Source organism: Porites lutea, chromosome 3 (genome assembly GCF_958299795.1).
Source record: "Porites lutea chromosome 3, jaPorLute2.1, whole genome shotgun sequence".
Classification (NCBI taxonomy): domain Eukaryota; kingdom Metazoa; phylum Cnidaria; class Anthozoa; order Scleractinia; family Poritidae; genus Porites; species Porites lutea.
Genome location: NC_133203.1, coordinates 31785265 through 31796286, shown reverse-complemented (window position 1 = coordinate 31796286; position 11022 = coordinate 31785265). Strand labels below are relative to the sequence as shown.

The 11022-nt window shown below is 39.0% G+C and overlaps 1 protein-coding gene across 1 annotated transcript; it reads left to right on the top strand.

Moving 5' to 3' along the window:
* The first annotated feature begins 1558 nt into the window (after nucleotides 1–1558).
* Nucleotides 1559–8306, top strand: LOC140930935 (protein obstructor-E-like). The gene is made up of 7 exons (XM_073380650.1): nucleotides 1559–1696; nucleotides 3174–3258; nucleotides 4081–4245; nucleotides 5426–5596; nucleotides 6084–6248; nucleotides 6990–7166; nucleotides 7597–8306. Exons 2-7 carry the CDS (start codon nucleotides 3192–3194, stop codon nucleotides 7758–7760), a joined length of 909 nt encoding a protein of 302 aa, XP_073236751.1. The 5' UTR covers nucleotides 1559–1696; nucleotides 3174–3191; the 3' UTR covers nucleotides 7761–8306.
* Nucleotides 8307–11022: the final 2716 nt, after the last annotated feature.

Genomic DNA, 11022 nt, shown 5'->3' with positions numbered 1-11022 from the left:
GTAGCCTGTCCACAGAATCATTTATTGATTGATTGATTGATTCATTCATTCATTCTTTCATTCTGACGATTGGCAAAATCGGTGCTCTAGCAGTCAATAACTCCCCCGCTGTCTATTTTTTATTTATTTATTTTTTTTCGTACGAGGGCTCGACGATCTCTTAAAAGAGAGAAGAGGGTTATAGACCTCAGATTCATTTTACTTTCACTCTCTCCCCATTAAAACCAGTATATGCTATTTGCTTAGTTGTTATCCATGACCGCGTTAAGCTTTTGGCTTTTGCTGTTATTGCTGTTATTGCTCTAAAACATAGGGCCAGGGGCTCGCCCCTCCCACTCCATCACAGCTCCGAGATACTTCATGGTATGCTGCAAATAACTCTGTGACGTTTTCGAAAGTATCATCCGACGAAACCGGTATTTCCCCTTAAAAACAAATCATGTGATGTGCTTGTGAGCGTGTCTTTGTCACAGCTGCGGCTATTCCAAGAAACGTTATATTATATGGCACTCAATGCAAGCGACCACGTGGTATGTAACCCCAAACGTGCAAACCCTCACATTCTGTGTATGTGTCTTTAGAAGAGGGTGATTCAATACCAACATGACCCTATTTTCACTCGAAAAAAACTGATTTCAGACAAGTTTAATATATTGATTATCATTTTTATGGCGTGTTAGGTATATTTTCCCTTTTTGTAACGTGGTTATAGCCCGTTGAAACGTCCGAGTACACAGAAATGTAATTAGATCGACTAAAAATAAGACACACAAAGTGAAACTGTGTAGTTGATAAATTGTTATTCTCATGAACTTTATTTGAAATATACGAGGAAGATATGCAGGTAGACAGGTAGAAATTTCCTTTATTAGGGTAACCCGCGTCCTGAGTTGCCATTTTAGATTTCGGGTCTACCAATGTAAAAGGCTTTTAATAAATGGAACTTCGGCTGGTTTCCTAACCTCTTCGGGTTGGAAGGTCATTGCAATTAATCACGTATGTTTTTATTACCTTCTTGAAGAATTTAAAGTCTTTCCCAGATCAAGTCGACATGTGAGTCACGAAATGGATTTATCGGTACTGCATTGAAATGAAAACCAGTTTAATTTATTTTATTTACAAATTAATTGTCCAAGAGCACTTTTTGAAACCATCTGATAAACAAATATATGTTGTGGTCTTATGGGTCAGGTGATTGTTCCTGACAAAGTGGCATGATCAATTTCTTTCTAGGGAAAAAAAAATTTGAAAAAAACAAATAACTAAACAAACAGACAAACAAAAACAAAAATTGAAGAGGATCTACTTTCGTATAAAAAGTGATACACTCGAAATATTATATGTGTGATCGTCTATGCGTTTTACCTTTTGATGCCGATCACCGTTAAATTTAAAATATTAAAGACACAATTTACGTATCTACATGTATTATTTTAGTATATGCCTTGCTATATATACACATATAGCAACTTACGAAAGCAAGGGTTATTTGAAACATAATAATATATTTTTAGACCTCTTGTCACAAAGAAAACACAACGGAAGGGCATCGAGCCAAAGTCTTCCAAGAATTGCTGATCCGTGGAGCTCAAGATAGATTATAAAAGGACGGCTGATTCTCCAGCAGCTTTTTGTCGCTCCTTGTGATCATCTACAGATAGACTACAACTTCAGAGCTGCACCAACATTTTGAAAGGTAAGTCTAATCAGATTTTCTTTCACGCCAGCTCTCTGCACTCTTAAACTACAAATACATTTTTCGTATTGTCGTATTTAACAGCTAGACAATCATTATTAGCAACGGGATTGTGATTGCTCAAGCCCTGCTGGTCAACATTAACCATGGCCATGTAGATGAGATTTAAGAACGTACATCCAGTGCTCACTTATTTTTTTAAATCTACTGTATGGAGTACGCAACAATCTGGTTAGTGTGACAAATCGCACCCCTGGAAAGGGGGAGGCGGATGATGGTGGCAAGGACACCATATAGTACGAGAAGGCCTGCGTGGTTCGACGTTGGCTCGTGTTATCGTTTTATCCCTAGCGCGTGCAAAAAAATGGATGAGCTAAATTCTAATTTATCTCAGTGTGGTGATTGAGCCTGTCCTGAATAAGCTAGACCCACCTTCCTATCCATTTCCCCTAGCTGCAAACAAATAGAAGTAAAATCAAAGGATACGCCCCCTTAACCTTTTGAGCCTAGGAATTGAAGTCCTTCGCGATCTTGATCGACTTAGCGGGTTTCATTTTGATTTCAAGTCTTCTGGGCCGAATCATTCTCTTCCGAATTAGTTTTGTTGACCATATTTTCAGCTGCTAAATTGCTGAGTTCTGGTCTCTCGATTTCTTGCACTGCTTCTTTTGGAACGCAATAGTCTCCTTTCAGGTTGTTACTTCCGCATTTCCGCTGTGTCACGAGTTGAAGATGTTGCTCTTGTTTATCCCTTTTTTCTTTCTTTCTGGCCGAAGTCAGTGTTGGCGCTCACGCAATTTAAATCTGGTTAGCAACTAAGAAAAATGGTTTATGTATAAGTTAAAAGGATATTGGCAAAGTCGAATGCAAAGAATTTCTTGCCAGCAGGATTACTGCGTGTCCATTCTTTCCTAACGTGACACCAATTGCACATTGAGGCAGATATCAAGACACTTCAGGCTAGTCATTTGGGGAAAATTTTACTCTGTCCTATGTTAACAGTCGGGGAAATAACCATTTCTGGATATAGGTATCGTGCGTTGTGATTGGTTGAGATCAAAACCAAAACAAAGTAACTTTGGCCGAGAGCTACCGGCAGAAGATGAGTAGAAGTGAAAAAAATTATTGATTACGGCCAGTTGTTATGCGGCTATCGGCCGAAACAAAATTAAAAGTAATACTGAATCAACCTAACGAGCTGCTTACATTACCGATGAATCATTTCCCGCCAAATACAATGTTAATACATTCAGACTTAATGCCTGTCGAGACTTGCCTATCTACTCTACTCTCCTTGGTAGTAGGTAGTGTGGTAGAGGAAGAGGGGTGGGGAGGGGGTAGACTATATTTTGAAAGTAAACATTTGATAAGTTACAACGTAAAATATTTATATGATCTGATCATTGCACTATGCACACCGCGTAAAAAATCGTTTATCATCATTTATTTCAACATTTATTTCTTCTTTCTTACACAGGACATTAACCAAGTGAATATGATTGCGAACATTGTTGGTTTCATCTTCATAAGCACAGTGTTGTGCCATGTACAGCCTATAACAGGTCCAGTTATTTTTACTTATTTTAGCCTTATTTGAGTAAAAATGCACTTGGGAGGGCGGTGTAAAAAAAAAGGTCTCAGTTCAAGGGCACTGTATCTCGCCAGTGCGTCACGATCTCTACAAAAGCCTTGTAAAACAAAGCAGTGATATCATTTATACATTACATTACATCACTCTAACGAAAGCACTAAAAGATGTACACTTTTTTTATGCGAGATCGATTACATTTACTCTCTGATGTTTTTCTTTTTCCTTTCCTTTTTTTTTTTTGGTAAGTGGTAATAATGTTTTATATTTTTGCTTCTTTTAAATAAATATGAATAACAAAATACACTGGTTTTGAAAAGGTCACTATGAAAGTCACGGAGGAAACAACAACAACAACAAAAAAAAACAACAACAAAAAAAAACAAAGAAAAATAGCCGGGTAGAAAAAAACTATTCGCCAGGTATCGGGAAGGCTAAATTATTGATGGCTAGACTAAATTAAACTACTTGGTTGGGTTTCATTGGGTCTGCTACAGGGGGATGTGATTATCCCTCCACTCCGTGCGAAACTTGAGACCAACTCAAAATTTCCATCTGCTTAAATCCATCCTTGTCCAAAGTTCATGCATTTCTACAAATTTTTATTTTTATATGTTATTATTTTTTATTACAATTATTTATCCAGTCTCCTGTTTAGATGGATATCTGAGTGAGAGGCAGAAATACCATACAACATGGCAAAAAAAAAAAAAAATTGAGAGGAAAAAAAAAAAGACATAGATGCACAATCTATTCTCCTATTTTCTATTAACTGAAATTTTCTGTTCGGATACAGGGCGTTTTTGCGATGCAAGGCCCAATGGTGATTACAGCGATCCTGATACTTGTTATGGTTTCATCGCATGCTCCAACGGAATTCCATATAAAATGCCATGTCCAGCAGGCCTAATGTTTAATGAAAAAGAAGATAAGTGCGACTACCCAGAAAACGTGCAATGTCGTAAGTATTAAAGTCAATCATCATCATCATCATCATCATTATCATATCATCACTGATATTGATGGTTCCTCTTATGCGCACTTTTAGCTCCCAAACATGGGCCTTACCCATGCTCCAAAAGAAATGCTGTTAATCAACTATAAACCTATGGGAGCATTTTTGCCTAGGAAAAAAAAAGGGCAGTGGGAGAAAGAAGATACCCTTGGTAATGGCATGAGGAACTATAGGTAATGTAGACATGCAAGTGAGCATCGTGACGATTTTAAGATAGACGGCTTCTTGAGTTCTCGCATTATTGTGACGAAATCGTCCCATGTACAACGTAAGTGAATCAGAATTCCAGAATCCAGAAAATGTTTGCTGTAAAATCAGGAATACTGGGCTTTGGAATACCGAATTCTTGGTTTTCACATGACGTCACCAAAATTAAAACTAAGAAACTATCGCTTCTTCTGAGTTTCTACTTTCATGTGATTTTAGAGCACCTTAAAACCTTCATACAAACAAATTTTCGGTTCAAAAGGGTTCTTTGTTTTGCGATACATGACTCTTGAATTTCCAGGCTTTTGCGTGACGCGGCATTTAGCTGGCGGCCGGGAAAGCTCTTATGTGGGTTAATGACATTACGGATTTTTGGAGATTTTGCTATCTGAACATTCCTTGTCTTAGAATAAATATTGCCTTAGTATTTATGAGTTCCTCAAGCAAAGAATTCACGCATAAGTAGGAAAACTCAAAAACAGATGTTTCTGTTGGTTCCCGGCGGCCATATTTGTGCCCCTGAAAGGGACACAAACACGGCGTCTCCATACAAAGCTTTGTAAATTTGGGTAAAACGTTTTTCCGAATATCTCGCATATGAACTATTGCATAGACGTGATTCTTGACGAGGCTTTTTGTATATTTATCTTTATTCATTTCCCAGATTCTAGACTTTCTGTATTAAAAGGTTTCCATTTTTATTTCTGCTTTCCTCACGTGAGTGAAAACCGAGAATACAGCTCAACTAACGATTCGAATCCAAAATCTAAGTTTCACTGAAAAAGAATCCAGAATGCAGTACCTTGATTCCGGAATGCACAGCGTGAAATCCAGAATGCAAGACTGTCTTGGAATTTTTTAACGAAACGAACGAAAGCTCTGATCTAACAAGAGGTCTAACAATAAGTTTCTCTTGTAGCTTTGAGACATTTTTGCGATGGAAAATCCAATGGAGACTATAAAGATCCCAACAACTGTTATGGTTTTATCAGATGCGACAACGGGAGGGCATACAAAATGCTTTGCCCATCAGGTTGGCGGTTCAACATATTGACGCACCAGTGTGACTACCCATTTAAAGTTGCGTGTGGTAAGTCTACGCCACCCTTCTGGGGGATACTCCCTATGTTGGCCTTTACAGGGAGGCTCCGCCCGAAAGGGACATCTTTTTCAGGCTTCAGGTTTATGAAAGGGTAGGGATTTTATTAGTTGAAGTATATAAAAGGGTAGGGAAATCTGTCATTTTGGTCTGTGAAGGGCCCAAAAGGGCTGGCAGATGAATTTTATAGCTTTATAAACTCTAGAAAACGTTCTATTTTAGAGATTAGGAGGGGCTGCACTCGTCTCTAACTTGCTCTACTTCAACACCAATAAACCGCATAGTTTTTTTTTTTTTTTGGCAGAATACCAGTTGTATTAGAAAACGACAGGTCATCTCAGGTGGGGGGCGGGGGGGTGGGGTGCGCAACCCCTGCACCCTCCCCCTAGATCCGCCCCTGGTTAATAGACATAGTTCATTCTTAGCATACCTTGCCTTCTTGAACTAACTGAGACATGTATTATGCTCCTCCTTTTAGATAATTTCTGTGATGGAAAACCTAATGGTGACTACAAAGACCCCGATACCTGCCATGGTTTTATCTCATGTTCAAATGGGATTCCGTACAAAATGCCTTGTCCAGCTAACCTGTGCTTTAATGAAAGAAAGGATCAATGTGACTACTGTAAAAACGTGCCATGTGGTAAGCCTTTAATTTTTATTCACCATTATCGCGGTCAGCAGTTCAAAATTGGGGACTGTGGACTACAGCCTCTCCTGAGAACAAAAACATTCGCAGAATAGTTCAGTTCAGTTCAGTTTTTCATTTACACTTTAATATTTATCACATTCTGACATTGCATATAGTAACGTAGGAATGAAACAACGAACAGGAGAAGAAACGAAAAGGAAGAAATTAATGGCTTTGCTAGAGGTGTACGGCGGTCAGATTAGCTTAGCTTTCGAGCTTACCACCGCTTAATGAAAATGTGTGCGCTAGTTGTCATGGCAGCTTTCGACGACGATCATGTGAAACAGCCATCTTGCATTGTCACCTTTGTGAGTTAGAGTAGGGATACATAATGCAGAATTAGCACTTGCGTGTCTTAGATTTTGCTAACAAAACTGACATATACTGAAACTTGGCCCACTAGTCTAGCTGTTTTACCTAACCAGTTAAAATCACTTTTTCCGGACATGCAAATAGGACAATTGCACGATGACGATATTTGACTACAACTAACAGAATTCATTTCGGTTTTTCTTTGTTATTTAAATTTGTCAATCCCGCTGAGGATTAAAGAACAATAGCCTTAATTTGCACAAGAGAACAACAAACTCAAGGATTCTGGTAGTTGTAGTAAAATGACGTCATCGTGCAATTGTCCTATTGTCTATCACTTTAGCCCGCATTGTACATACTTTCCTGTGTACCTCCGTATAGATCCAGTTGATGGTGGTTGGTCTCCCTGGAGCCCTTGGTATCCCTGTTCTGTTTCATGTGGGGGAGGCATCCAAATCAGGGTCCGCACTTGCACCAACCCCCCTCCGTCTTACGGTGGAAAGCCTTGCTGTGGCCCGAGCGTGGAGTCGAGAGCTTGCAACCAGCAACATTGCCCCTGTAAGTATTGAACAGTAGCAATTGTGCAGGTAAATTTATCTTTATAACCTCGTTTTGTTATTTCTGTGACACGACATCGGGTCCTAACGTTTTAACGTTCAGCGTTGGCTAAAGGATAGCAGTTTAATGACTTAGACAAGAGACAAGGTTATAGGTTCTACTACCAGCCCCCTATATGTACTCTAAACTTGTCTGTACCATTGTAACCAAAAAATAATAATAATAAGACATTCTATATTACAATGGTACTCATTTTGGAAATCGGCCATTAAACATGCAGTTCGTGCAACTTACGTGATGGGAGAACAAAGGATAATTCGAACTTCAAGTCCACACGAAGCTCCGCCCAAACGACAATTTGAGAGTATTATGGTATTTTTTTCAAAGTGACCCATAATTATGTGATTTTCCAATCTGCGTTTCCTTTCAGTCACTTGCCGAGGAAAACCAAATGGAGATTACAAGGATCCCAACAACTGCTATGGGTTCATAAGCTGCAGTAATGGTATAGCGTATTATATGCAATGTCCAGCTGGCCTTAGATTCAATGCAGCCTTGGATAAGTGTGATTGGCCCCAATTCGTGAAGTGTTAAGTGAAGCTTTTGTGACCGGCCATGGAATCGAAACGGCAAACGGCAAACGGCTAATGTTATCAGGGGTTAGAAAAGGTGGAGAAGCAACCTGCAGCGTCAATATTTTAAATAGCATGCATGTTTTTTGTTAAATTCATTTGTTTAGTTAGTTTTTTTTTCTTTAGCTTTTCTGCTTCCCTTTCTTTCCCTGAACTGCTAAATCTTATTCTTAAATGATTCCTTTTTTTTTCTTCTGATAGATAATTTAGTAAAACAAAGGAGTTTAAAAAAATATATTCAGTGTAGCGCTACTGCTTCAAAATACAAAAGCACGTAAAATAGAACCAAATCTGCTTGATTCAGATTCCCGCTTTAATTTCAGAATTTCATTGCTTTAATGAAGAAGTTTTAAATGCTTTGTGCAATAGTTTTATCATCCTCATGGAAGTAAGCGAGCATAGGCGTTTTAAATGGTTTAGGTCTCCTTAAATAGTCATTCCTACAAGGGTCAATAAATGTGTAATGGAGAATATCAACAAAAAATAAAGCCTATTCTTTAACGCTTCATCTCTTATGTATTTACCTGTTATTTTTATTTTAATTTTTTTTTTCAAATTTCATTTATTGAAAGAATAATTTCTAATCATCGGAAATATGTCTTTAATTATCAGAGATTTTATGCAATTACCATTAACCAGGGGCTCCTTGTGAGATTTTTCTAACCTCCGGCTCGGAATTTCCTTCGGCTCGTCCCGAATTCCTCCCCAGGGGATCTTTTGTATATTTGGCTACTTTCTTCCACTTATCCCATAAGGTTCCGTATTTCGCTCGTTACAAAGGAGTTTGGGCACCCACGAAGTTTGACTGTCGTTTAAGGAGTATGCTTGTCTATTACATTATTGAATAATAGATTGAAATTATGCATTCAGTTTGTCTTTAGGATTGTCGAAAACGTTCAAAACACACCGTCCAAGGTACTTGCGAAATATAAGCATAGAATTGAAGCTCCTTGTTGTAATATGACTTGGTTTCGGGCGAAACGTTGATGTTTCAACTGAACGGTGTGGCGAATATGGGATCGTGATTAGTTATTGAGCATGGACTGTCTCACAAAAGATAACCCAGCGGGGATAGTGTGTGGAATTTGAATTGAGATATGACAGCTTCAAATTAGCACTAACTTTGATTCTCTTTGTCTACATTTTTATGATTGGATGCTCTAAAAAGAATAGAGACAGTTATCCGATAAAATGCTTTTAAACAAAAGAAAAGAAAAGTCGGATAAAACTTAGCCCCAGTCAGCGCTAATCGGCCTTCGAACAACTGGGCGGAAGTTATCTATCGCCTATGTAGTGCTTTCAAGTGATGAGGTCTTTCGACAGGAACATAAACTTTTAAATCAGTTCGCTTTCCGTTTTAACAGCGAAATATCAAGCTTCAGGTCTCAGTAAGGGAAAAAGTCCTGAGGATGCGGTGGCGATTCCCGTTCTTTGAAGTCGCTATTTGCTTTTGCACGTTTTGCACTGATTGCGAGCCTAACAAGATATGGCCGGCCGCTGACAGATTACCGTAAATAAGCACCGTTTCTATGGCAACGGAAGTCAACAGAACAATCATGGCGCGGCGGTATGAACGATTCACATGTTCTTTGTTTTGAGTACAGTTCTACTTGTTCTAATCACTTTACAAAGCTTAGAGTGTTTAGAATGAAGTCCAGAAACGCTTACTTATCGATTTCAAATTAAATTTTCACAAGATGGTAGAGAAATCTCAAGCCACGGCTGCCGTGGAGAGGTTGGAGAGTCTGCCGTAACCCAGGTGGGGGGAGGGGGGGGGGAGTACTTGGATTAATGCTTGCTGGGTATGTGCCGCTGTCCTCTCAGAGCCCCTACCCCACTATAGTCTATTTTTTGGCCAATTATAGACCCTGTCTTAGTCACTTTTTGCCAAATGTAATTTTCGCGATCCCAACTTAGTCACTTTTTATTTATGCATCCTGACCTTATCAATGTGGTTTCAAGCGGTGGAATGTAATGCGGTCAATGCGAGCTTATTGTTAAATTTAATAAACAACCACTTTCTGATTTTTTAACCGAGAATCTTCCCATTTTGAATCCCTACTTACCCCCAAAATCCGAAAATTTGCGACCCCATTCTAGTAAATCTGTTGAAAATGCGCCCCCATTATAGTCAATCCAGTCGTGAAAATGCGACCCCAAGTCTGGCAAGTCCCCGCAACCCAGCCATGAGCCCCCATAATTCCAGGTACCCGTTACACTGATGAAACAGTGGAAGGAAGAAAAATAAGGCATGGGAGGGGTTGGGGGGGGGGGGGGGGGGGAGAAGCTAAATGAACCGCTCCACGGACAACTGCACAAACGTTCTACGAAGAACTCACAGGTCCTGGCAGTGTACAAAGCTACCACGTACCATGTGGGCCTGCACTTATGGGATTGGCCTCTGGATGCCCGCAAAGCTCGTGGGCCGCTTGACCGCTAAGCTTGTGGACCGGTTAACCGCTAAGCTCGTGGTGGTTAGTTAAATTAGATTTAGCCAAATTAAAATTTAGGTAGAAATTAAGTCATGATGTTTAGACTAGAGCTCAAACAAAAAGATTTCTTAAATTCCATTTCCAAATTTGCATATAATTTACTCTTTCTGTTTGATTCACTTGGAATTGGAATGACAAATACGTTCACTTTATACACTCCCCTACTGTAGTTTTCTAGAAAAACCATACGACTCTAGACCAAAATGAGGAAAATCTATACTCGTTTTCAGACCGAAACAGCGCAAAAACCATACCCTTTGAAACGGCACATACCTATGTGGCTTATGTAAGGTAGTAACCCCCCCCTCCCCCCCGGGATATTATTAGCGACAAATTTTTAAATTATTTCCTTTATTTAGTTGCTTTCTATCAAAGACGAACTGTTGAAGGTTAGTTCTGAGTTTTTTTATTTAAATTCCAGAATGACTGTAACAATATAATAATTGTTTATTATTGTTTATAATTGAAACAGCAAATAAATGATAGATTGCTTTAATGAGACTTACTTTCATTGATCGCCCCATGTGAGGGAATCCAAGACAGTATTGGGCGTTTTTTTTAATCTTTTAAAAGCGTCTCTGATTCAGCGTTTATTCAATGGCGTCATTTAATACTTCAAAATCACATTGCTTAAGTTACTGACAACAATCACGGAGAATTGAAAGATGCTTTAAGAGTTGAATGTCTTGCTGTTGTTGCTGAGGTAGAAGCTAAGTGTGTAAATGGTGTAGA

Excerpts from the sequence above, each read along its gene's own strand:
- LOC140930935 (XM_073380650.1), top strand. The coding sequence starts at position 3,192 with ATGATTGCGAACATTGTTGGTTTCATCTTCATAAGCACAGTGTTGTGC. Across the intron at positions 6,249-6,989 it reads CTGTAAAAACGTGCCATGTG|ATCCAGTTGATGGTGGTTGG; the intron begins GTAAGCCTTTAA and ends ACCTCCGTATAG. Across the intron at positions 7,167-7,596 it reads CAACCAGCAACATTGCCCCT|TCACTTGCCGAGGAAAACCA; the intron begins GTAAGTATTGAA and ends GTTTCCTTTCAG.